This window comes from Cheilinus undulatus, linkage group 14, assembly GCF_018320785.1.
Source record: "Cheilinus undulatus linkage group 14, ASM1832078v1, whole genome shotgun sequence".
NCBI classification, from domain to species: domain Eukaryota; kingdom Metazoa; phylum Chordata; class Actinopteri; order Labriformes; family Labridae; genus Cheilinus; species Cheilinus undulatus.
The window spans coordinates 41,739,015-41,766,915 of NC_054878.1; the positions used below are offsets into that span (position 1 = coordinate 41,739,015).

Genomic DNA, 27,901 nt, shown 5'->3' on the forward strand with positions numbered 1-27,901 from the left:
GCGAGTGTGGAACACTTCCTGCGCACCGTCCCGTCCGATTAACCAGAATTTTACCGATCAAAACTCCCATTTTTGTTTTTATTGTCTCCTCGTCGACTCTGGATTCGCTAGGACGCTGAAATAAGTCTGTCCGGTGAGGAAATCTGTTTTTTAACGGCTGTTTCCCCGTCTTGACGCATCTGCATCCTCTGCCCCCTCGCGCGGCGTGTGATTCACGTGGAGTTGGAGGTTTCATCACTTCTCAGATACACCATCAGTTTCCCGGTTTGACTTGTTAGCATTAGCTTTCGGAGAAAATATGACAAAGATGGCAACGCTGATCCTGGAGGACGGGACGACGTTCAAAGGCCTCCTTTTCGGAGCAAATGTGTCAGTTTCGGGAGAAGTTGGTAAGTCCTTCGAAGTGTAAGAAAATGTATAACTCTAATTAATCACTTCTGTAACTGATATCCGTTACAAAATCCACCTGCTTTATTCGCTAACCCTGACGTTTTGTTCAACGCATTTTGTCCTGTAGTATAATCACACTGTGTAAGGATGGCTAGTGAGAGAGCTGTAAAGCGCCAAAGCACCCCCATGACTCAAAGCTGCATGCCGCTGTTACGACTCAAAGAGCGACCGTGTTAACCGGCGACTTTGCCTCGAATTCGTCTGAACGTCACAGTAGGTGTCAGTGATGGAAAGTGTCGTCATGAATGCCGCATTATTCAGTTTTATGTAATAATGCAAAAAATTAAAAAACCTGCTATGTTGCAAAATAAATAAATAAATAAAAAGCATCGTTTATTAGGATAAATTCCGTCTTCAATATCTATAGGAGCTAGACAACAACAGTCGCCACTAAACACGGCCACTCTGTGAACCGTAACGCCGCTCTCCTCATTGGATTGTCTTGCTTTCTGAGGTGGGCTATGGCAGACGGATGTGTAGGTACGCATGACCTACTTTTGGAAAGTTGACGTGCGTTGCTGTAGATGTTATTCAACATTGAGAAGATACTCCGAATTAAAGATTTGGTGGTGTTTTACATGTACTCAACATAAAAATCGCTCTACATGACAGGTGCGTTTTCCTGCCAGCATTTAACATTAAAGTTGTGCAATTTAACCTGTTATTAGGCGGGACAAAGTAAAAAATGAAAGGCATCTCAGCTTGTTGGTTAGCAGATTTACTCACATCCGGTTGTCATAACCCAAGGCCAGTTTTATTACAGAGTTGGCAGCTGACGGGCTGTAAAATGCCATAATACCATCACCTGACAGCTTTCTTGAAAAAAGTGTTGACAACTTGAGGCTTGTATTAAACTTTTTAAGACTGACTTCAGTACAGTAACATTGTCTGAATTTTTCTGTCTGTGACTTCTATGTAAGGTAGTAAGACCTTTTTGTTACTTTTATATCTTTTTTGCTACTACATAGTTAAAGCAGTATCATCTTGTTCTAATGATTATCAGTACTGAAGCTTTAAAAATGTGCATGCATTTCAAGAGAAAGGTGTGCAGGAGAGGATGGAACCCATACAAAAGTTCTTGCACGCTGTCAAAATTGCACTTAATATATATGCCAACCTTTCAGTGTCAAAGTGATGATGACAGTGTATTTGTACTAGAGATACACTGATTGAAAATCAAGGTTGATTTTGGTGTTTTTCATTCCTTTTTTTGGTGCAAGTCTCCTAAGGTGCCAACATTATCTGGCCATGAAAACAGAGCAGAGTTGTCCCAACAAGTCCTATCTTCTGCCTTTTCCCTAAACAAAGAGTTAAGTGTGCCAGATGGCAACATTGAATTCATACTAAATAGATAAACATCTGCTACGTGCATCCATCTTTGCCTCATTATTTGCTGATGGACTTATGTCTTTCAAAGGGATGATATCAAACTAACGTATTCTAGTGCATTCATAATTTGTACAATTTTAACGGTGCTCTCTGTTTCTCTCATGGAAGCTTTGGGTTGAAAATATGTTTGAAAATTTTATTTTTATTTTTAGAGCTTTGGGATTAGGGGTGCACGTATGCATCAGCTTGTGGTTTGATGCAGTTTGTATAACCGGATGGCATCACACACTGATGGCATTTTGTGTGTTCAGTGTTTCAGACAGGTATGGTGGGATATCCTGAGGCTCTGACTGACCCATCCTACCGCTGCCAGCTGTTGACGCTCACTTACCCTCTGGTGGGCAACTATGGTGTACCTGCGGAGGAAGAGGGAGAGTTTGGATTGAGCAAGGTTGGTAGATATTTACAAATCAACACTACAAAATAAAGTGAAGAGGTTGTAGTGAAATGAGGAAAGAAGAAAAAAATGGCCTTACTTTTCCACTACACTTTTGAGGCAAAATCAAGAAAAATTCCTGCATAGTGATGCATTTTTGTTCTTGTTGTCTCAGTGGTTTGAGTCGTCAAAGATCCATGCTGCAGCTCTGATTATCGGAGAGCTGGCAGAGAATCCCAGTCATTGGAGTTCAGTCAAGTCGCTGGACCAGTGGCTCAAAGAGCAGGGAATTCCTGGATTACAAGGTTTGTACATCCTTATGTAATTAGATCTAACATTAAAAGAATCATGCATGTAGTTTGACAGTAAAGTGGTTGAAGTGTTTCAGCCAGTTGACGTTAAATTTGAACAAGAAATTATGGAGAAAATGATTGTTAAATTAAAATTTGACACCTTATTTATAAGTTCTAAGTTGTCTGTTGTCTTAATGTTATCCAGGCATCGACACTCGCCATCTGACCAAAAAGATCAGAGAGAAGGGAACCATGTTGGGGAAGCTGGTTGTGGATGGAACTCCTGAGGACAGCATCCCTTTTGACAACCCAGACCAGAGGAACCTGGTCCAAGAGGTTTCCATGAAGGTAAACTGCCATCAGTAAAACCTTTTTGAATATATACCCTAAACTTTTTAAGACCCCTTCAACTTCACATCTTTTATAATTTAAAGATGGACAAAACTTTTCTGTCTCTGTGGATTGGGGTCTTATTTATTAGCTGCATTTAAAATCTTAATGTTTAACATCTTCATTAAAAATAGATCGAAGAGGTCCAAAAACAAAAACAGTTTTTGTCTTAGTACATGTATACAGAGCCCTAAAAGTCTATGTTTTGACTGTGATATCTTTCTGTATCACAGTTTTTGGTTTTACTAAGATTCTGGTCATTTTTCCTCCAGGAGCCCAGAGTTTTCAACCCTAGCGGCAGTCTGCGTATCACTGTGGTGGACTGTGGCATCAAATACAATCAGATCCGCTGTCTGGCACAGAGAGGAGCCTGTGTGACAGTTGTGCCCTGGGACCATCCACTGGACAGCAAAGGTCTGTCACACTGCTGTTTTTTTAAATTGCAGTTGCAGTCTATTCATGCACAGCAGTCACATTGCAGATGAGATGTTAGTCAAGTGACTTGAAGCTTGTATGTAGCTGCTTCTGTGTTTAATGGACTGCAAACTTTCATGTTTCTTAAAAAATCTGCAATAGAAATCTGACTGATATTATCATCAGTTGCAGAGAACTGAGCACTATGCATGCAGAGTCTGTGTCTCTGCATGCAACAATGTGAATGCCACAGGTGACACTGCTGCTATCACAGATACACCAGCATGACCCTCGAGGCAGACATACAATTGCATAAAGCTTGAATGCAACAGGTGAAACTGCTGCCATCACAGATACACCAGCATGACTCCCGAGGCAGACATTCAATTGCATAAGGCTGATCTTAACTAAGTGTATTTCTGCTATCAGCAGCACCTTGCACCAGTTCTTGTTAATCCTTTGGCCACATACAGTCTGTTAATGGCACAGAAATGCTGATTGTTCAGGTTACAGCTACAGAGTGTTATAATCACAGGCTTCCCATTACAGTGAGCTTTAGTTTAATTAGAGTTTACACTCATAGGCCTGATCATGTGTTGCTTGTTGTTCTTTCTCATCTTTTGTAGATTTTGATGGTTTGTTCATCAGTAACGGCCCAGGGGATCCTCAGTTCTGTCAGAGCACCATCAACAATGTAAGGAAGGTCGTCTGCGTGGAGAACCCAAAGCCAGTTTTCGGTATTTGTCTTGGACATCAGCTGCTCTCTTTAGTAATTGGATCCAAGACTTACAAGATGAAGTGAGTACCTTTAAAATAAAAGTTTGTATGTATCAAAACACAATATGTGTTGAGACTTTTCATGCAATATTTCCTTGATTCTTTGTTTTTCTTACCCAAAGATCAGTCGTTAACATTTTAAGCATCTGCTTTGACAAACTATTGGGGCAAAACATGATGACACAAGCTTAATATGGCGAGAGTGGTCCATGGGCTTTAAATATGTAACTTCAGTAGAAGTCCTTGGTGCTTTCGCGTCATTTTCCCACCTATAGAGCATATCTGGAATAGGTCAAAGACAAAAATGTGCCCTCAGTGACCTGTAGCCTGTGAACCTCTTCACCACTTTGCAATGCTCTCTAGAAACACAATCCCTTGAGATAACACACTTTCTCTGGCGGCGTTTTGATGTGAACTGCAGATTTTTGCTGTTCTCAGCAGTCTGTAGTCTCTTCGAGCAGTGTGATGTTGCTCTTGTTATGAAAAAGATTAAATAAACAAGCTGGCTCAAGAGGAGAGACGGTGAGCTCCTGAACTCAGAAGGCTACATCTGTGGGGTCAGGGAGGTTTTCTTTCCCCTGAGACTTCACTGATGAGAGTTTTATCAGAAGCGGTGTGAAGGTCACTGTGTGCTGTGAATGTTTCCTTTTAGTCAGCTAAGTTGCAGCTGGCATCTCCAGTGACAAATCCAGAGCTTGACTTAATGAAGATGGGTTTTATTGACTTAATTAACGCATAGATTTAAAGATCTAATCTTATCAAATTGAACATCAAACATAACATAATAAAAGTACAATTTTTATACCCTTCTGTCTTTCAGGTATGGCAACCGTGGCCACAACCAGCCATGTATACACAACGGGACGGATCGCTGCTTCATCACCAGTCAAAACCACGGATTTGCCGTCGACCAGGACACTCTGCCAGAAGACTGGGACGTCCTCTTCACCAACGCCAACGATCACACCAATGAGGGCATCGTGCACAACACTAAACCTCTATTCAGGTAGAAGTCTCACTGATAGTCAGAGATAAGAATAAAAAGAGAAATGCCAGAGTTTAAGTTGACTTAAACCCTTTTTTGAAAGTCTTTATCTCTTTTTTTCAGTGTTCAGTTCCATCCAGAGCACATGGCCGGGCCAACAGACCTGGTCAGCCTGTTTGACGTTTTCCTTGACACAGTGAGAGACCACAAGGAGGGAAAAGCCTCCAAAACTGGTAATAAATACTCAGAGTTTGAAGTGCTTTTTCGTTCTCCATCACATGAAAAATGCTCAATTTTTAGGCAAAAAATGATTTCTTTGGCTCGCTGCTTTTATTGTTGGATGAAATAGACTTGTGCAAACATGAATAAGTATGAATTTGTTATTACTGAAGAAGAGGAAATAACGCATTTATCATTGAATTAGCTGAGTTTTAACAGCGCTGCTAATTTCAGCATGTATACAGAGTTTACAGTGTTAACAGCCTCTTCTTTGACCATGATTAGAGCTACAGACAGACTTGGTGCTCTGCTTCTCCTTATATCAGATTTGTTGTTGTGGTTGTCTTATTATTTTCTATTCACCCCTAAGACAAATGTTGCAGTAATTCTACAAACAAGAGCTTTTGTTTTGTTTTTTTTTCTTTCTAGTGAAGCAGCGTCTGATGGACCACCTCACCTTCCCTGCCTCGCCAAAGCCTGAAGAGATGACCCGACCAAGGAAGGTCCTCATCCTGGGCTCTGGAGGACTGTCCATTGGCCAGGCAGGAGAGTTTGACTACTCAGGCTCTCAGGTATGTTTACAATTCTTCATGACAAGAATGGCACAAATGTTCTGATGCAAAATTCTACTTAAAGTTTGTTATTTTGGGATACAGTGAAATAGGGCAGGAAATATGGCACTAATTCTGATACCTTCCTCAACCCAACCTTATTTATATAACATCTTTACAGACCCTGGGAGTAAAAGTAAGAGACTATTTTTTCTTTAAAAAAATGAGCAAATTATTCACATGTAAGAGCTGTTACTTTGAGTGATTATCTGTAATGGATCTGAAACACTGCCAGTTGGGTATCAAGATTTTGGGTTAGTTTGGTTTTCTACATTGATCTCTGAGAAATGAGCTTGCCTTTTTCCTGACATTATTTTAAATAAAAGCTTGATTTCTAAGAATGCAAAAGGGAATATTAAGATTTGCTTTGTCTTAATGACTTCCCAGATTCCTACCTGCTTCTTATCGATACAACCGGCCAGTAATTTATCAGCCCCCATGTTTTTCATATCTGTTGCTTAGCTTCCAATAAGAGCAGCATGGACTGATCAGTCACAATGAAAAATATATTCAACCACTTTTTTTATGTGACTCCAACCAAGATTTTAAGGATAAAAGATTTGAATTTCTTCTGTATATATCTTATAAATATATGTACACTTTAACAGGCTATCAAGGCTCTTAAGGAGGAAAATATCCAGACGGTGTTGATCAACCCAAACATCGCCACAGTCCAGACCTCCAAGGGCCTTGCAGACAAAGTCTACTTTCTACCAATCACGGCGGAGTACGTCACTCAGGTATGGAGAGACTCTTTTTGACTGTATTTTACTTCATGTCACTGAAAGACAAATGTGGTGTTAATTATCAGTGTCTTTTCTCCCTCAGGTAATAAAGAACGAGCGTCCAGATGGCGTGCTGCTAACCTTCGGTGGTCAGACTGCTCTTAACTGCGGTGTGGAGCTGACCAAACTTGGCGTCCTTGAGAAGTATAAGGTCAAAGTTCTGGGCACGCCGGTGGCCTCCATCGAGATGACCGAAGACAGGAAGATCTTTGTGGAGAAAATGGAGGAGATCAATGAGCATGTCGCTCCGAGTGAGGCGGCGCTGTCTGTGGAGCAGGTCAGCAGACATGTTTAATTATTTAAACAAATATTCCTGATTCAATCCTTTTGAAAGCAGCCTTGGATTTATTTTCCCTGTCCTGTCCTACTTGTATGTTTCCTAGGCTTTAGCAGCAGCAGAACGTCTAGGATACCCAGTCCTGGTCCGTTCAGCGTTCGCTCTCGGGGGTTTGGGATCAGGCTTTGCCAATAACAGAGAGGAGTTGACCTCTCTGGTGACGTCTGCCTTCGCCCACACCTCTCAGGTGCTGGTGGACAAATCCCTGAAAGGCTGGAAGGAGATTGAGTACGAGGTGGTCCGTGATGCCTACGACAACTGTGTCACAGTGAGTACAGAAGAGATGAATGATGTTATGATGTGAGGACTTGTACACCTCATCCAGTCCACTTTGATATAAACCAGAGATGTGAGTTTGTTTCTAGCCTGACTGGATTAGGAAGCAGATTTTGTGATTTGAAACTGTGTATTTGATATTTTTTTATTTTTACCTGCATTATGATTTAAAGTACATCTGGACAGTAACCCAGTTTTGGAGAATATAATAAAAGTGTGCCAGAAACAGTACCTTATGATCAAAAGATTGCTTTAGGGGCATTTTACATTTAAGATTCACATCCTTAATAAGGCTTCTTTTAGTGTTATACAAACCCTATTTCTAAAAAAGCTGGGATGTTTTGTAAAATATGATTAAAAACAGAATACAGGGATTTGCAAGTCATTTACAACCTCAGTGTAATTGAATGCAGCACAAGGACAAGATATCTAATTTTCAAGCGGATAATTTTAGAGAAATGTGCACACATCATGAATTTGATACCTGCAATACATACCAAAAAAGCGGGGACAGGAGCATATATACTACTGTGTTACATCAGCTTTTCTTTTAACATAACTGTCAGCATCTGTAGACTGAAGACACTGATTGTTGAAGTATTCCCATTCTTCCTTAGGTTTAACTGCCATTTTTGTGCTTCATAATGTAGTTCCTGTACTTTTTTACTGTGAAGCCATGCTGTTGTAACTTGGGCAGAATGTGAATCAGTATTGTCACCCCTAGAAAAGCAGAGATGTCCCTAAAAAGCTGTTGTCTAGATAGAAACCCAAAACCTGTACGTACTTTTCAGTAGGGCTGGGTAATTAATTGAAAATTAGATTAAAACGCTGCAATTTTCAAATAGCAGAAGGTGCAATATTTCCTTAACCTAAATTTTGTGTCAAAATTGCAGTTTATTACTTTTTTCTTTTTGCAGCATAGACATTATGCATTACATACCATGCAATTATTCAAGTGCCATTTTTAGAATAGTCTACAAATAAGCCAACTTAGATTATTTTCCCAAATCGCTCAGCCCTACTTTTCAGTATTAATGGTGCCTTCACAGATGTGCAAGTTACCCATGCTGTTGGCACTAACACATCCCCACATTATCACAGATGCTGGCTTTTGAACTTTGTGTTTATAACAATCTGGATGGCCCTTGTCCTTTTTAGTTGGGAAGAATCTGAAATGTGGACTTGTCGGACCACAGCACACTTTCAACCTCAGGTCAGCCTGTCTCAGGCTCAGACGAGTCGATGGTGCTTCCTGGATGTTGTTGATAAATAGCCTTAAATGTACGTGGTAGTCTTAAATTAGATTTGCAGATGCCGAGATGTGCTGTGTTAACTGGTCACAGTTTTCTGACGTGTTCCTAAGCCCATGCTCTGCTATTTATCACAAAATGATGCTGGTTTCTAATAAAGTGCTGTCTGAGGGATTGAAAGTCACGGAATCTGTTTTTATCCACATTTTACACAATGTTCAGACTTTTTTGAAATTATGGTTTGTTGTACAAAGTTTGGGGTGACAGTTTACTAAATTATTGTTACTGTTGTGTTTAATAAAATTGCATTTTGTAAGTATCTGATCACACTAAAGATAAAATAGAAGGAATTTGTTCTTCTCCCAGGTGTGTAATATGGAGAATATTGACCCTCTGGGCATCCATACTGGGGAGTCTATCGTGGTGGCGCCCAGTCAGACGCTAAATGACCATGAGTACAACATGCTGAGGAACACCGCCATCAAAGTCATCAGACACCTTGGCATTGTGGGAGAGTGCAACATCCAGTACGCTCTCAACCCAGAGTCTGAGCAGGTACACTTTTATACACAACACTTTAAACATTGCACAAAATGATGGCTTGGGCTGCTCAAAGCTAATACATGTAGACTCATACCCAAATATTCTGGAATAATCTGTTGGTGTATAAATACTTCTGCAGTACTACATCATCGAGGTGAACGCTCGCCTGTCCAGGAGCTCAGCTCTGGCCAGTAAAGCGACAGGTTACCCCCTCGCTTACGTAGCAGCTAAACTTGGCCTGGGAATCCCGCTTCCAGAACTCAAGTAGGTCACTTTTTGATGTTAACATATGATTAGTGAATAAGTACCTATAATAACACGTAAAATGGATGTTCAGCACTTGAAAAAGTGATCTTTTCCTGCGTAGACATTTAGAAAATCTTTGTCCCACAATTCTGGAATTGTTTGGGAAAGTCAAAAAAATTGTCAGGACAGCTAGCAGACAGGTTTTTTTAATGTGCCCGTTGATCCATTTTAGATACTCAGTTAGCTTCAAATCTCTTTAAAGCTTTCTGGAATTGTGAGATCCAGCAATGAAATGGATTATATTTTCTGCAGGAACTCTGTTACCAACTCGACCACAGCAAACTTTGAGCCCAGTTTGGATTACTGTGTGGTGAAGGTTCCACGCTGGGATCTAAGCAAGTTTCTACGTGTTTCAACCAAGATTGGCAGCTCCATGAAGAGTGTTGGTAAGACAGGGGAAAAAAACTACATCCAAGGTTCTTTTTTGGCCTTTATGTCTGTTAAATGAAGCAATTAGATGAATATGAAGATATGAGATTATATGAAAGCAAAAAGACACTCAAGCAGGTCTGTAAAAGTGAGTGGTAAGAATTAGGAAGGTGAAATACACTCAGCCCACAGGACTCACTTAAATCAGTGATATTTATGCCTCTGTGAAGGTTCACACTCACTATAAACATGGACACATAAAAGGGGAAGAACAGCACAGTGTATTGGAAAATTCTGCTGTATTGTGCTTTCTAGTTGTCCTACAATGACAAAATGCACTGCAAATTGATAGGTAGAGTAATTATGATAAGAAATAATGGAAATAAAATAAACCATCCTGGCATCCTAGCTACATTTTTTTTTTTTTTTTTTTTTTTTTTTTTGCAATCAATAGATTTTTAATTTTTTTTCCCTATAGGTGAGGTGATGGCTATCGGACGTAGCTTTGAGGAGGCCTTCCAGAAGGCTCTGAGGATGGTGGATGAGAACTGTGTTGGCTTTGATCATACCATCAAACCAGTCTCAGAAAAGGTATTGTTTATTCTGAAATATTTTTATTAAACTTTTCCAACTTTTATAACAATGTGCATCACAACAGACATCACAAATTCAAGTTACAGGTAGATTAAGCACAAACATAAATCCATATAAAAATAGGCAAAAATCCAAAATAGTCAGGCAAAACTTCAGGGACTCTAAACCAAATGCCTAATGTTTGGATGCAAAATTTTGCTCAAAGTGAGTGAGGAGATGAGGCTTCCAAACCTTTTAGAATTGAGTCTCAGAAAAGGTAAAATAAGCTTTTTATGTCTCCTAAATTTATGTGTTTGAAGGTTTTCCTTTGCATTTCATTATGTGATTTTAAAACACTTGTGCTTTGCTTTGCTGTTATGTGGCTGATCCCACTTCTGCCCTCCAGGAGTTGCAGACTCCCACTGATAAGCGAATCTTTGTTCTGGCGGCGGCGCTCAGAGCCGGCTACACGGTGGATCAGCTGTACGATCTCACCAAGATCGACCGCTGGTTCCTGCACAAGATGAAGAACATTGCTGACCACGAACTTCTCCTGGAGTCATACCACCAGGTGAGAATGATGATAAGGAGTCTTAACCTGCAAAATAAGACCTTATCTGTTCTCTAGTGTTAAAGTTTATTGTTCTGTTTACCAGGATGAGAGCACCATGCCTCCTGAGGTGATGAGGAAGGCCAAGCAGCTCGGCTTCTCAGACAAACAGATAGCACTGGCTGTGCAGAGGTGAGACTGAAAGACGATATGAACCCGAGCATACACCACCTGGCTATTTTTAGGCCTGTTAGCCTATTCAATCTAGTTCTTTATTCTATCACTGTATTAAGCAACGTAGATCACAAGTAATTATCTATTTTTGCGTTTTATTATCAGTTTTCTCGTATGCATGTATAAATAATGGTCTAATCCTTGTCCTCATTTCCCACCCTTAAAATGACCATGTATTCCTTCTCCCTGCAGCACGGAGCTTGCAGTGAGAAAGCTGCGTCATGATTGGTCCATCCTCCCTGTAGTGAAGCAGATCGATACGGTGGCAGCTGAATGGCCGGCCTTCACAAACTACCTTTACCTGACGTACCACGGCAGTGAGGATGACCTGCACTTCAACGACCAGCACGTCATGGTGATCGGCTCAGGCGTGTACCGCATTGGCAGCAGCGTGGAGTTTGATTGGTGCGCTGTTGGCTGCATCACTGAGCTCAGGAAGGTGAGAGCAGCATGATGTCAGGATGGGGCACATATTTATACACCAAAACTAATTCGTTTGGTCACTTTGAAGTGCAGCTTTACAGTTTAAAGGTGACATATTTTACCCCTTTAAGACAAGCTTATATTGTTCTCAGAGGTCCCCAAAACATGCCTGAGAAGTTTGTTGCTGAAACACTCCAGTATTGGATTCTTGCTATGGCTGGGCAATTAATCAAAAATTAGATTATATCGCAATATGGCCAGCTGCAGTTTTCGAAACGCAGGAGTTGCAATATGTCTTTAACCTGAAATTTGAGTCAAAATTAGTCCTGTGAAACTAATTTCCCTTCACGGGACAATAAAGAGATTCTGATTCTGAAATACTGGTTTAAAACTTTTTTTTGTTAGCAGAGATGTTATGCATTACATACCATGCAATCATTGAAGACCCATTTTTTTAAGAATAGCCTACAAAAAATCCTACTTTATTCATTTTTTGTACATTTTCTGATTAAATATGAGGGTGACTTAAAAATTATCATTCCCGTCAATACAATAATTCATATCCAATTTGCAATACGAGTCAGAATCATCACAATTAGATATTTTTTTCAAAATTGTTCAGCCCTAGTTTTGTCTAGAATTGTGTTGGTTATAATATCAAATTATTTGTAGCTTGTGTTTGTTGGAAAATACATAAGATGAGGAACTTAAGGAATAATCGTTATATCAAATCACAATTGCAATATTGTGGAAAAAAAATCGCAATAAGATTATTTTCCCATATTGTTCAGCCCTAATTCTTGCATGTCTAAAAAAACCCCACTCAGTTTAAGCCCCGCTTAGAATAAGCTGTTTTTGTGTCTGTGGCTTTAAATGTTAATAATAGGGCTCAGCAATTTGGGAAAATAATCTAATTGTAATTTTTTTCCCCATTATTGCAATTGCAATTCAATATGCGATTATGTTTAGGTTCCTTATTTTATATTTTATAAACAAATATAAGCAATAAATCATTCTAAATTACAACCAACACAATATTAGAAAAAATGTCTAATCGGGATTTGATAGCATATTGAAATGGATTGCTATACTGAAGGGATAATGTTTTTTTTAATCTCATTTTGATTAAGAAAATCATATACACAAAAAGGAAAAGTTGAATTTTAAACTATTCTGAAAAAATTAAACTTGTATGTATGCATAATTTGTAGAGCATGAAATCTTTGCTGTAAAACATTGGCATTTTGACATATTTCAGGAAAAAAATATTGCGCTGTCTGCGATTTGTAAATTGCAGCAGGCTATATTACGATTTAATCTCATTTGCAATTAATTGCCCAGCCCTTGTTAATAAGCCATCTGACTCCGCCCCTTGCAGGAAATTGATGTGGCTTAATGGATGTGGCTCTGCTGACATCAGAGGGGGCGGGTGAAACTTTCTTCAAAGTGGGGAGGACATATTTTGTTAGAAAAGCCTGAAAAAGTGTATTTTGCAAAATATGTCCCAACTAACATGATTGTTAGAACTTGTGGCTAAGCCTGAAAAAAGCCCTTTGATTAAATAATGTTATATTGAATGTGCTTTATAAATAAACGTTGACTTTGAAATGTTTATTAGCGTGTGGATTGATGACACTTGCCTTATATTCTAACTATTTCTAAAAAAGTATTTACTCCCATTAATTTAGATGGGCTACAAGACCATCATGGTGAACTACAACCCAGAGACTGTCAGTACGGATTACGACATGTGTGACCGCCTCTACTTTGATGAGATCTCCTTTGAGGTAAGACTTCTCTTCAAATAATTGCTAAAAACATTAATTTTCAGGAACTTTAACTTTTTCATATTTTAGCTTTGCTAATGTTTCAAATACTAATATCATAATTCATTGATATTTTTGCAAAAAATTCAGTTGAACTTTTGAGATGTATTGTCAAAGGGTGGTCATGAAAACTCTAACTTAGTCATTTTTATTATCAGGTGCTTGAAAATGGTAAATTGTTGTTCAGTTGAACCAAAACGGCTTTAAAAAAAACTAAAGGTCTACAGTTATATTTTTCAGCTCGGACCAAAAGCAAGTCATGAAAACAAATATGCAAAACAGAGCAAGTTTTTTGGGATTATTGTTCTCTTGGTGGAAAAAGAATATTACACAATGTCATAGGAATAAGCAAGATTTGGTTTAAAGGCAGCAGCCCCTGCTCTCTGGTCAGACTTTATCTGTCCCAGCACTGACAAAGCCTGTAAAAAAGCTTAAAATATAAATATGGCTTACATTAAAACTGATCCAAACTGTTAAAAACAGCTGATAAAACAGGCACCATTTAGTGTATTTTATATGTTTATGTATTTGTTAATAGTTAAACTAATTACAGTTCTCAGGTTTAAAGGTTTATTGTATGTTTCTCAGGTGGTGATGGATATCTATGAGAGAGAAAATCCAGACGGTGTCATCCTCTCTATGGGAGGTCAGCTGCCCAACAACATCGCCATGTCTCTGCACCGCCAGCAGTGCCGCATCCTCGGTACATCCCCAGAGTTCATTGACTCTGCAGAGAACAGGTTCAAGTTCTCCAGAATGCTCGACACCATCGGGATCAGCCAGCCACAGTGGAAGGAGCTCTCTGACACTGAGGTACGAGTCACAGGGATTGTGCTAGAATAAGTTTAAAATATATCAAAATTTAGTTATTTTGAGGTAAAAAGAAACCAAAAATGTCAGTGATTTCGTTTATTGATGTCATATTGCAGTTGTTTGGAGTCTTTTTCTGTTGTTTTTACAGGATATTTCTTAATCCTTACATCTGTTTTCTCTTCTGTCTGCAGTCTGCTGTGAAGTTCTGTGAGACAGTGGGTTATCCCTGCCTGGTTCGTCCTTCCTATGTCCTCAGTGGAGCAGCCATGAACGTTGCCTACAGTGACAGTGACCTGGAGAAGTACCTGAGCAGCGCTGTTGCTGTTTCCAAGGAACACCCTGTCGTCATCTCCAAATTCATTCAGGAGGCAAAGGTTAGGAAAAAACTTCAGCCCTAACTTCATAAAAAAATCATTCCCTTTTTTTCTGTCTGTGTAATGGACATAAAAACTGTCTGTATTGTTCTCCAGGAGATAGATGTGGATGCTGTGGCCTCTGACGGGGTTGTTTTAGCCATTGCCATCTCTGAACACGTGGAGAACGCTGGTGTTCACTCTGGCGATGCCACCTTGGTCACACCTCCACAGGATCTCAATCAGAAGACGATGGAGAGGATCAAGATGATCGTCCATGCCATCGGTCAGGAGCTGCAGGTTACTGGACCTTTCAACCTGCAGCTGATCGCAAAGGTAGGAATCTGTGTGGAAGCTCTGCCTTGTTAAATGTGGATTAGACAGAGATGTTTTGAAAACAGTGTCGTTTTTTAAATGTAATTCAGCAGTTAAGCACTGTGCATGTGGTGTAGTGTAATTGACTGAGTGCAGCAGCTGTGTTATTGATGTGTGACAGCTTGATTTTCATATCCGTATGCATGTGAACAATTTAAACCATGTCTCATGCACCAAATATGTGTCTCGTGAAGTTTGGCATATTTTTACTAAAAATTGACAGGAGAATTATAAAAATAGACCCATATTTACCTTTTTCTAGCAGATGTGAGTCCACAGGGGTGGTATTTGTCACAGGGAAGATTCACTTTGTATTGTTACACTTTTGGTTTATGCCAGAGGTGTCCAAACTTTTTCCATTGAGGGCCACATACAGAAATATAAAAGGATGTTGGGGCCACTTTAATATCCAAGAGGGGAGGCATATGACATTGATTAAGCCAGAAGCAAAATAAAGGAGGAGCTGGGGGGGAGGAGGGAGAGAGCGGCAGAGCCTGGCCACGCAAGAGCAGTGTGAATAAGGCCTGCCACACACTACAGGATTTTAAGCCCGATTTGGAGCCAGATTTGCCTCCCAGACGATCATGGGGGCGTATCCTGAGAGGAGCCTCGTTGCAATTGACTATTTGTTGTTTGTTTGTCAAACATGTTTGATATTTACGATTCTAGGTCGTAGTGCCACTTGCGGAGTACCCACAACAACCAATGAGAGCTAGCAGACGGGATAGCGTCACAGCTGGATTATGCAGACTTTCACTGCTCACAACCATAAAAACAACTGTACCTTAATTTCAGCCATGATTTCATCCCTAGTCTTTCCCATGTTTTATGATTTTTGCTGCACCTGTAACGCATGCCAGGGCAGCTTGTTGTGGAGAGACGGCAATTTCAAGGTTTTCAGGGATGCCAATCAGATTTCAGGAGGCCTTGTTTGGTCCTAGCACCAATAATATCCCCTGGGATATTATTGGTGCCAATATTTGCTGAAACTCATCAGGGAGTTAGGAAACAAGATGTTAACTTTTTGATTGCCAGTATTTCAGAATAAAAGCCCAGTTTGGCATTTCTGTTTAGAAACTCACCTAATTTCTACGGAAAGTTATGCAATGAATCAGGCCACCTGCAGGGAGATTTATAGAGGTATACATGGAAAGACTGGGATATGACAGCAGGGATGATGTTTTCAAATGTTTCTTCACAGAAAGGAAATTTCAAAGTTTTTCAAATAATCTCTGACTGTTTCTTTAAAAACAATGATTTAGTGGTATGCTTATCTTTTATTAAGGATGACCAACTGAAGGTGATCGAGTGCAACGTCCGAGTCTCCCGCTCCTTCCCCTTCGTATCAAAGACTCTGGGTGTCGACCTTGTTGCCTTGGCAACTCAGGCCATCGTTGGTGAGGAGGTGGAGCCTGTGGGACTGATGAGGGGAAAAGGGATTGTAGGAGTCAAGGTAATAAGACAGTTTTTCTTGCTAAAATCCTAGAAAGCATTAGTTAGTTGTTATTTCTAATCACTTTGGTTTGTCTTTTAAATACACCCCATGTCCTTCAGGTTCCTCAGTTCTCCTTCTCTCGTCTGGCTGGAGCTGATGTGGTCCTCGGGGTGGAGATGACCAGCACAGGGGAGGTGGCCTGTTTTGGGGAGAACAGATATGAGGCGTATCTTAAAGCGATGCTCTCCACAGGCTTCAAGATCCCCAAAAAGAACATCCTGCTCTCCATCGGCAGCTATAAGGTACTCATGTGGACATAATGCTTTTGTGATTAAAACATGCAACTAATATTTTAGCAGAGATGACTTCAGCTGATCAAACTGGTAGTTTTTTAAAGTCTCACAGTCAGAGGCAAGTCATATTTTCTATGTTTTGTGTGTTTATAGAACAAAAGTGAGCTGCTGCCCACTGTTCAGGCTCTGGAGTCCATGGGTTACGATCTCTACGCCAGTCTGGGTACGGCTGACTTCTACACAGAGCACGGAGTCAAGGTAACAGCAAATACAGGATTTACACAAAAGATTTACTTTAACTTAGCAACAAAAACCACAAAATACTACATGAGTTTATGAGTCAGATGATTGAGATTTGATGGACAAATACACAATACCAATCATTGCTGCTTAGTGTGTAAACAAACCAGTGATGTCTAATCCAACAACCGACCTTTTAGTTAAACCGTTCTTACATTTTTGTAGTGAAAATTTTACTAAATTTATTTGGCAGCTTTTGTGATTGGTCAGAGTCATGATTGGTTCATTAAAAATAGGGCTGGGCAATTAACTGCAAATTAGATTAAATCGCAATATGGCCTTCTGCAATTTTCAAATTGCAGAAATTGCAATATTTCTTTAACTTAAAATGTGTGAAAATACTAGTTTAATAAATCAATTTTTTGCAGCGGCAGAGATTTTCTTCACATTATGCAAACATTCAAGTGTCAATTTTTTATAATGGTTTTTCTTAATCAAAATGAGTGACATAAAAATGGTAATGCCCTTAAACAAAGCAAATGACATCACATTTGCAAAACAAGCAAAAATAGTTAGCTCATTCTGTCTAAAACTGATGAAGCCTAGCGTTACTTCATGAAAGTCATACCCCAGCTGCGATTAGCTGGTAGCCAGCCTCACCTCCTCACCCCAGCCGCCTACTTTATAGTTTAAAGTTTGTTGCACCCCCATATTCAGATTCATGCTACTATGTATTAATTACTTCAGAAATAATTTCATTGTTTTCAGTACACATGGTCTTATTTATGGAATTATTTATTGCTTGAATTTGTCGAAAAATACATATAATTGACCCAAGAATAATCCCATATTAAATCGCAATATCTGGGGAAAAACGCAGATTATTTTTGCAAATTATTCAGCCCTAATTAAAAATGTGACCAGTCTTAACTAGATGAGTAGATGTAATCACAGAGCATCAGAAATATCCTATTTTAGTCTTTTTTCACCTTGCTGTCTTCTTTGTTAGGTGACAGCCGTGGATTGGCCGTTTGAGGAGGAGGAGGACAGCGAGTGTCCCACCAAAGAGAAGCAGCGCAGCATCATGAACTATCTGGAGGAAAACCACTTCGATCTGGTCATAAATCTCTCCATGAGGAACAGTGGAGGTCGCAGACTCTCCTCCTTTGTCACTAAAGGTTACCGAACAAGACGCATGGCTATCGATTACTCTGTGCCGCTCATCATCGACATCAAGTGCACCAAGCTCTTTGTGCAGGTGAATGGAGTATTTCACTTTTCTTTTTTCCTGTTCTTCATAGCAGTCATACAGTAAAATAACTAACCTGAATAAACTCGTTTTCAGGCTCTTCGTCAGATTGGTCGCAAACCACCGGTGAAAACTCACGTGGACAGCATGGCGTCTCAGACGCTGGTCCGTCTGCCTGGTGAGTCATTCATGATTTGTTGCTTTATTATTAATGTGTGTGGTATGAGAGTATTTGTCAGAAAATTCTAAGTGTAATCGAATGTTCTGACTGATGTTTAGGTCTGATTGATGTGCATGTTCACCTGCGGGAGCCTGGAGCCACACATAAGGAGGACTTCTCCTCAGGTACTGCAGCTGCTCTGGCAGGAGGAGTCACCATGGTGTGTGCCATGCCCAACACTTCCCCTGCCGTCACCGATCCCAACACTCTGGCTCTGGTACAGAAGGTATAACATTGTTTTCTTTGTTCATGTATCATGTTTCCTCAACTGTTGAATCATGGCTCATACTTCCACTAAACTGTTAAAGTTGTGGCTCTGATGGATCAGCTTATTGGCATTGTTTGTATCTATTTTGCCTGTAATAACTCCTGTGTCATATTTAACCCTCAGTTGGCTAAAGCAGGCTGCCGCTGCGACTACGCTCTGTACTTGGGAGCAGCTTCAGACAACGCTGCTGTCCTGCCGTCCATCGCTAACCAGGCTGCTGGTCTGAAGATGTACCTCAACGACACATACTCCACTCTGAAGATGGACAATGTCTCTCTGTGGATGGAGGTAGGCTCAGAAACATTCAGACTTCATTTTTTGGTGCTGTATTTCATTCACAAGTCTGTAACCTTTCACGTTTTATTTACTCCAATGTCTGATAAGTAATTTGCTGTTTTTAACATCTCAACTTAGATTTTCCAGTGTATTTGTATAATGAAGCTTTTTTGTGATGATTGTTTTATTTTCTGATGATCTAAAAAACAACACAATAGACTATCAATGAATCGCTGTAATAGGCCATACCTGCTCTCATTGCCCACACTGTTGGGGTAAATTGAGCCATTTCTGTGTTTGTTTTGAGTTTTGTTGATTTTGAATTCATGATAAATAAGTTGAGATCTCAATTTAAAAAAACACAACATCAGTGCCTAACCTCATATATGGTCTACAGAATGAATGGGCACAAATTCCCAAAGAAACACTCCAAAATCCTGTGGAAAGCCTTCCAAGAACAGTGGAGGCTGTTATAGCAGCAAAAGAGGTCCAATTCCATATTAAAGAACATGTGTTTGAATACAGTGATATCACAGTCCCTGTTGGAGTGATCGTCAGGTGGCCTAATATTTTTGTCCATATAGTGTAAATGCTTGTTTAACATCGTTAAGCAATTTTTGTTTTTGATTTATTCATTTAATATTTTTTAGATGCAGTATCTAATCACTATTAAACTACTAAAACATTTCTTAGACTTCTTTATTTTGCTAAATCATGCTTATAAAAGTCCAGTAAAAAAATTACCCCCAGTGTTCCCACCACACTAACTTTTACATGCTTTTGCATGCAGCACTTTGAGAAGTGGCCCAAACAGATGCCAATCGTTGCTCACGCTGAGAAACAGACGGTGGCTGCCATCCTGATGGTGGCTCAGCTCTACCAACGGCCGGTCCACATCTGCCACGTAGCCAAAAAAGAAGAGGTAAAAACCTTTTTTCATCTACACTTTGTTAGATAATGCACACATCTGTAGGGCTGCACGATCAAAAAGAGAACAGAATGATGCTACAAGCCATGCTTAACATTTTCAGTATCTTAACTGATGTGTTAATATCATTTTGGTTATTTCTAAACAAAAACTGTTAATCTCTCCATCATTTCTAGATCCTGATCATCCGAGCAGCAAAGCAGAAGGGCATCCAGGTCACGTGTGAGGTAGCACCTCATCACCTCTTCCTCTGTGAGGACAATGTGGTGGAGATCGGAGATGGACGAGCGCAGGTCCGGCCCATGCTGGGAACACGAGAGGACATGGAGTCTCTGTGGGAAAACCTGGACATCATCGACTGCTTTGCGACAGATCACGGTCAGTAATTATACATTCTGTTTTTAATTTTTCTATCAGTAAATTTGTTTGATCAGTTTTAACATTCACACCAAGAAAAGGAGTAGACAAAAAACAAAAGTAACACATTTAGTAGGCTCTTTAAAACAGCAAAAAAGTACTTACGTCAACTATAAATTTTTTTTTTTTTTTTCTTGTCAGGTTTTATTTATTCTGTTCCACTGCTGAACAACAGAAACTCAACTTTATTTAGACAAAGTATTATGAAGTACCTTTCATACGAATAAGAAGCTTGAAAAGCATTTAAAAGAATCAGTTAAGAAATAAGAAAGAAAATGACAATAGATATGATTATGCAAGAGCAAATTTTAAAGAGGTAAATGAAGAAACTTGAATTAAATAAAGAAATAGTTTGAGGATTAAATCAAGGGGTGTTGAACAGTGTTTTTGTATTATCTTATCAGCTCCTCACTCTGTGGAGGAGAAGAATGGCGAGCGTCCCCCTCCTGGTTACCCTGGCCTGGAGACGATGCTGCCGCTGCTGCTGACTGCCGTCAGTGACGGACGTCTCACTCTGGATGATATCATCAGGCGTCTCTATGACAATCCGCGCAGGATCTTTAACCTCCCTGCCCAGGAGAACACCTACGTGGAGGTACAGATGCACAAAAACGCACTAAATAAATTCACGTCTCTCCATGACAGAAGATGACTTTCCTTTTATGGTGAAGTTAGTTTCACTTGTGTAATTTTTAATGACTTCATCACTTGTTTTTGTCTCTCAGGTGGACTTGGAGCAGGAGTGGGTGATTCCTCAGGCGATGCAGTTCACTAAGTCCAAGTGGACCCCCTTCCAGGGTATGAAGGTGAAGGGTAAAGTCCGAAGAGTGGTCCTGCGAGGGGACGTGGCCTACATCGATGGCCAGGTCAGCAATCACACACACAGTCACAAACAGAAACACAGTAGAACTGTTGTAGCATTTTTGTGTTCATGGGCCAAAGTACAAAAAATATATATATATGGCTGCAGAGGGAAACATTTCAGTGAGTTTTTTTAATCACAGAAATTGATAACCTTTCTGTTTGCTTTTTTAAAATTTATTTAACAAGTACATGCATGAATTACAACATGATCTCTTAGACTAAAAACCCTTTTTGCTTCACAACACATTAGAATAGAAGGATATCAGTATCATGGCATTTATTAGTAAGGATGCTCTGGTACTGATAGCAGGATAAATAAAGTAAGTATATATAAATTAAGAATTGCAGATACTGTACTCAGCATCAGCCTTGAGTTATGTGGTCAAAGTTGGAGCCATGTGTGCAGTTTGGGGAGATTTAAGCAAGAATGAGGATGACAAAAGTAGAAGGGAATGATTGTGCACTAATTAACTGTCACAATGATGAAGAAAAAAATCACAATTTTATGACAGTCAAAGCATTTTAAGTACTCATGTTTGTACTCGATATCAGTAAGTACTGCAGTGTAAATACTTGTACTTGTACCTGGCTTAGATGAGTATAGTATTTGTGCATCCCTGTTTGTTAGACAGGGTTTAGACAAATGCTGAACATATGTTTTAAATAAGACATAAATATGGAAAACCTACCACAATAAAACATCTGGTGCACAAAATTTAATTGCTGTGACTACTTTTTAAAATGTTTTTAATGCAATGCAATTTTCTTGCTTCTTTCATCTCTTAGGTGTTGGTCCCTCCAGGTTATGGTGAAGATGTGAAAACTTGGCCAGTTACTACGATCCATCCTCCTGAAGTTGTTAAAGAATGTCCAATGGTATGTACTTAACTGTAAGCTAGTTTGGAGAAAATTAGGCCTCTCAAATTAGTATTTTTATTGCAGTTAGATACATTTTTCCAATTGTATGTTTAAAATTCATTTCATTTGCAATTCAAAGCAATTTTCAAGTCCATATGAACAATGTGAAGAAATTCCTACCATTATCGAGTCGTGTACATCAGTTGAAATCACAGATGTATTTTATAATGCTGAATTTAGATTGATTATTTAAACTGAGCAAAGAGACTGCTTCAAAGTGCTTATTCTGTCAATTACACTCTTTAATTCTGTGATAGGTCACAAAATATGCAGGAGTGCATGTACAAAATGACTCACAAGTGTCCATTGATACTTTGAAAATGCTGCTATTTTATTATTGTGCATTATTTTTGTCATTTAAATTTTGTGTCTTTTCTTTCTTAAGACTCCAGAGCACCCACGTCCCACTCCTCCTCGGGAAGGCCCTGTCCGAACTCGAGCACCGAGCCCCCGACGATCAGCAGGAGAGGCCCGCTACTTGTTGCCTCCTCGCGTCCACCGCTCCTCTGACCCAGGCCTACCACCAGGTACTGTGACCTCCATAATGCTGCTGCTCTTTAGTCCAAGATGGGCTCTGATGCTCTGAGTATTTTTACTTTTTAAGGATTTGAAAAACAATTCTGCACTCTTTTCTGTGAAAATTAAACCTCTCTGCTAGATTGTGAGTGTAAATTTTGAAATATATTAGATTTTTACTTACTTTTAAGTGCATTTTCTGTCTTTTATAGATTGAATTTTACTGTGTTTTTTCTGATACATTATGTCTCTGTGTTCTCTGCAGAGATGGTCATGCTACCACCATCAGGTGCAGGTGATAATTACAGCCATCCTCCTCCTCTGTCCCGGCTGCTTTCTCCTCAATCGGGACCAGGACAGATACCTGCTGGACAGGTGTCCCACTTTCAGACCTCTCCTCTGCTGCACCCACTGGTGGGCCAGCACATCCTGTCAGTCAGACAGTTCAGCAAAGAGCAGGTACAACAAACAAGTACCGCCTTAAATTCAGCAGATGACGAAATACATCAGATATTTATTCATGTGGAACAACTGTGTTGTGCTTAAAATGATAAAGTCAGTCTGATATTTGTAATTGCATGTGCTTTTTAACAATGTCGTCTTGATATTTTAATAGTAATTCTTATCAAAATGATCTGTAGCTTTAGAGAAATACATAAGACAGTTGTGTAGGGTAGGAACGAATCCATCAAACCTTGCTTGTGATCTCCTCATGTTGTCAAAATTGCACAAATGTAAAATGTTGCCAGTGCATTTGTGCATTTTCGGGAGTTAATGAGTTGACGTGCAGATATCAGTGCTTAAAAACAACAAATTACTCAATATTAGGTGTCTGTAGACCTTTATTTCTGTTGTTGTTAATTGCATTGATTGGTATTGATAGAATTAGATTTTTCCTAGTATCATGTTTTAAATTCTGTTATCATGACAAACCCAATTCATTTTGTGTATTTTTCTCTGTTTCAGATGTCTCATCTTTTCAATGTCGCCCACACTCTGCGTTTGATGGTTCAGAAGGAGCGAAGCCTGGAAATCCTGAAGGTACGTTTATGAAAAGGAGGTTAGACCTCTTCTTGCTTGAGCCCAGCTGAAAACTGTTCTCTTACTTTCACCCTTCCAGGGTAGAGTCATGGCGTCCATGTTCTACGAGGTCAGCACTCGCACCAGCAGCTCCTTTGCAGCGGCCATGCAGCGTCTGGGTGGCTCAGTCGTCCACTTCAGTGAGTCCACTTCGTCCACACAGAAAGGAGAATCTCTGGCTGACTCCGTCCAGACCATGAGCTGTTACGCTGACGTACTTGTCCTCCGACATCCAACACCTGGAGCCGTCGAGGTGATTTTCTTTATGCCTCATATTCAAATAAATGCAAGATTCTGTGCACAGAATCAGGTCATTCCCATCCTTTCAGAGCATATGCTCTGCCACATGGCCCTTAAAACAGCATCACTGTCTCAGCAGACCAAGGCTCCATACATGTGAGCCCATGGTAGTGACTATGCAAATACTATTTACTCTTCCACATGGCCCCTAATTCTTATTCAAAACCAGCTGAGGTCTAATTTTCATTTTGTCATGCCCCTCTTCCTCTTTTACTTTTGTCATGTAATGGTGGGTGGTCAGCCTCAAGGTGTTCTACATTTGTAAAAACCCTCTGGTGCCACCTGGTGGCGATATTTAGTAAGTCACAGTGACTTGAAATGAAGTGTCAGTTTTGTTTTGTTTTTTTTTTCTGTTGCCAGAGCTATTGCTAAGTGTTTTATAAGATTTTGCATGTACTTATATTTTCAACTTTTACTGCTGCCTTTTTTTTAACTCCTGCTGTGTTTGATTCAGAGTGCGTCCCGTCATTGCCGTAAGCCGGTGATCAATGCTGGAGATGGAGTAGGGGAGCATCCGACCCAGGCTCTGCTGGACGTCTTCACTATCAGGGAAGAGCTGGGAACGGTCAACGGCATGACGGTGAGTGAAAGGAAAACAATCTAAGGGTGAAAATGCTGGGTTTATTTTCTGTTGTAGATTTCCATTTTTGTATATTTTGTTTTATTACTATATTTTGTCTTCTGCATCCTCTTTACCACACTTCTTTTGAATATATTATGTCTCCAGCATAATTAGGTCTGCACAAACAAAGACAGTTGTATATCTGTGTCACGTTTAGATAACCATGGTTGGTGATCTGAAGCACGGCCGCACAGTTCATTCCCTCGCCAAACTGCTGACCCAGTACCGCATCACGCTGCGCTATGTGGCTCCTAAGAACCTCCACATGCCGGCAGAGATCATCAGCTATGTGGCTTCAAAGGGAATCAAACAGGTCAGACTGAAACCCTCATTCAGACAAATTCAATGAGGCAATAATCTAGATGTTGTGTGCCAAAATAATTGGACTCTGTCTTAAGAAGTTAAAAATGGAAGTGAAAATATTTTCTTGAATGCTAGTCTGAGTTTTGACATGTTAAAATGATAAGACTCAGGCTAAATGAGTGTATTTGTGTCTGCTCTGCAGGAGGAGTTTGACAGCATTGAGGATGCTCTGCCTGAAACCGACGTCCTCTACATGACGAGGATCCAGAAGGAGAGGTTTGCCTCTGAGGAGGAGTACAAAGCTGTAAGTAAACCCACGTTGTATTTCATCTGCTGCTCTTACTTTTTCTTCTTTTATTTAGATAGAACTGTGTTAATAATGCCACTTTGAAGTTGTGATATCATTTATTAAGAGCTAACTAAACAACAAATCTTACTGCATTACAACTAGAGTGTTCTCTAAATAAAGAAGTGGGAAACTTTAACCTGTGACACTGTGTTTATTGTGTTTACTTTATCCCTCAGTGTTTCGGCCAGTTCATCCTTACTCCTCACATCATGACTGCGGCCAAAAAGAAGATGGTGGTGATGCATCCACTGCCCCGAGTCAATGAAATCAGGTAGAGGACAATCAGCACACAGGGCATCTGCTTAATAGTATTAAAAATTGATAGATCAATTAAGCAAAAACCAAGGCTTTTAAAAAACATTAAGAACCATTAAATGCAAGATCATAAGGTCTTTAATTTTGTAATTGTTTTCAGTTTTTATATTTGTCAAAAGAGGTTGTAGGCTATTTTTTTCTGCTTTTGTTTTTAGTTAGTTTTAATCACAAGCAAAATTCGAATGCAACTCCACCAGGGCTGACATTGGTCTGCACGTTTCTTAATGTTCTGGCCCATTGAGCATCAGCGCATCCTTAAAGCTCCGCTGTGTCCCTAGTTAGCAAATTAGCTATGTGATTGAGTGATGTTTGCACTTGAATGATAGGTAAATGCAAGTTCTCTGAGAAGTGGTTGGAGGAGAGGGTGTTAGGGCTGAAGATGGGGCTGATTCTTAACACTTTACAGGATTTTGCAAATAAAAAGCAGCTTTGCAGTGAAGCTTTAACCTAGTGAAATACCAGCACAGAGTCTGTTAATGTCAGCACTGCTATCATTAAAAAGAAAGCTTTATTTGCATACCACAATAACTAAAACTATCCGCATTTTCTTGACTATGTTGTCACGTTTATCCATCAATCCGAACAAAACATGCACATAATTGTAACTAGTCTAACTGTTTAGAAATTGAGGATAGCTGGGGTCTTGAAAAAGGTCTTGAAGTATTTTATTTCTGTTTATACCCTGGCACAGTCGTGTTTCCAAAACAAAGAAAAAAATTTTTTTTTTAAGATTTTAAAGTTTGATTAATTTCCATAAAAAGGCATTACATGTATCTGGTTATTTCCTTTTTTATTTTAAAAAAATCTTAATGCATATCTTAGAAAGCAAATATATCAAATTGTTGTTTTTTTTCTAACATCATTCATTTAAAATGTTTGTTATAAGAAGTTAAAAACAAATTGTAACGTTTTGACTGACATTTTCTTGTGTTCTTTTATTCTCTCTCAGTGCCGAGGTGGACACAGATCCGCGGGCTGCGTATTTCCGTCAGGCAGAGAACGGCATGTACATCCGAATGGCCCTGCTGGCCACCGTACTGGGCAGATAGATCCATTGGCTGCTTGTTTGTAGCAGAAATAAAAATGCCTATAGCAAATAATAAGTGTTAGACACCAGCATATACTTTTCCTGAAATCAGTGGATTCCCTCTCCGTCCTTAAAGGGATGTTAGTAAAGTTATGTTAATCATTAGAGTGTAACTGAATAATAATGTTATATCATGACACTGCTTTTCTTCATGTTAACAGAACACTCATTATTATATCTTATTACAGAGGTATGAAGAGTTTAAACATGCAATAACTGTGTTTCTAGTACACTATTCCTTTTGTAGAAATGCTCTGTTTCAACCGTAGAGACTTTGTTTCTTTGTGATTATTGACAAACAGTCAGTATTTGTGAGCCAGGGAGAGGGAGTTGGGCATTTCTGGTATTATCGCGTGTAAAGAATTAAATACAGTTTAGAATAGCTGGATGAAATGTGTAACCAGTCTGCACATACTCGCTGCTAGGTCTTCTTTTCCTTTCAAACCAGCTGCAGAAACAATTAAAGGGACCAGATTAGATATTAAAAAGGGACAACGTGTGTGAAGAGTGGCTGTATCCTGACCAATAACTGTGTTGCATCTGTAAGAAGTCTGTTGTCTCCTGTGTAATTCCTTCACTTAAATGTGTAGCATTAAATCAAATATGCACAACTTGTTTTGTCTGGTTTAGGGGTAATTGCTGTTACTGTCAGTGATTTTTTTGTATTGCTGTTGCAGTTTTGAATTTTTTTTACCCAAATGTGAAATATACATGTTTGTTCAATGTCAGTGAATGACTTTGTATTACGCAGAGAAATGAATAATAAAAAAAATCATTTCCCTTTTGCAGTGCTCTGTGGTTTATTATCAGAATGTCAGTTCATTGCCAAATAAGTAGGACCGGTAATTACTGTTTTCATGGAAAAATTAAGTGAAATAAAATGTATGGATTCATGTCCTCTTGAGGCCTCCGAAAAAACCAAGAAGTTAAAGGTAAATGAGAGACTTAAAAGATGTCCTTTCTGACACTGAAATGCCTCGACTCCGGTGTCATAAGAGCTTAATCATTTAAATTTACTCAGTTTTGCCATATTAAATTATTGATAGCTTTAGTGTCATTTATGAAGTATTATATAAAATTAGGAATTTCATATGGTTAATGAAAGTAACTTTTGATGTAACTCAATATACAAGGATTAATTACTACAGGACATTTGCAAAACAAAAATGATAAATAGAACCTGAGAAACATTACATTTGGTGCAAAAAAAATTACATAAAATCCCCCAATGCATTTAATTTAACTCAAGATATTAATAAACCCCCAAACATTTCATTTGGAAAAAATATTAAATAAAACCCATA

At 39.4% G+C, this 27,901-nt stretch overlaps 1 protein-coding gene across 1 annotated transcript; it reads left to right on the forward strand.

Annotated features, from left to right (window-relative positions):
* Positions 1 to 27,372, forward strand: cad (carbamoyl-phosphate synthetase 2, aspartate transcarbamylase, and dihydroorotase). The gene is made up of 44 exons (XM_041805237.1): positions 1 to 389; positions 2,091 to 2,230; positions 2,391 to 2,520; positions 2,714 to 2,856; positions 3,171 to 3,312; positions 3,939 to 4,110; positions 4,910 to 5,095; positions 5,198 to 5,307; positions 5,723 to 5,865; positions 6,513 to 6,644; positions 6,733 to 6,966; positions 7,073 to 7,294; positions 8,919 to 9,107; positions 9,235 to 9,359; positions 9,654 to 9,787; positions 10,249 to 10,361; positions 10,750 to 10,914; positions 11,000 to 11,085; positions 11,320 to 11,566; positions 13,239 to 13,337; positions 13,965 to 14,189; positions 14,381 to 14,563; positions 14,660 to 14,878; positions 16,203 to 16,370; positions 16,472 to 16,654; positions 16,799 to 16,903; positions 17,895 to 18,143; positions 18,231 to 18,312; positions 18,414 to 18,580; positions 18,746 to 18,910; positions 19,689 to 19,820; positions 20,003 to 20,204; positions 20,648 to 20,838; positions 20,969 to 21,109; positions 21,894 to 21,983; positions 22,411 to 22,552; positions 22,807 to 23,000; positions 23,508 to 23,582; positions 23,662 to 23,874; positions 24,376 to 24,501; positions 24,701 to 24,856; positions 25,049 to 25,150; positions 25,372 to 25,466; positions 26,460 to 27,372. Exons 1-44 carry the CDS (start codon positions 299 to 301, stop codon positions 26,557 to 26,559), a joined length of 6,708 nt encoding a protein of 2,235 aa, XP_041661171.1. The 5' UTR covers positions 1 to 298; the 3' UTR covers positions 26,560 to 27,372.
* The last annotated feature ends 529 nt before the right edge of the window (positions 27,373 to 27,901 follow it).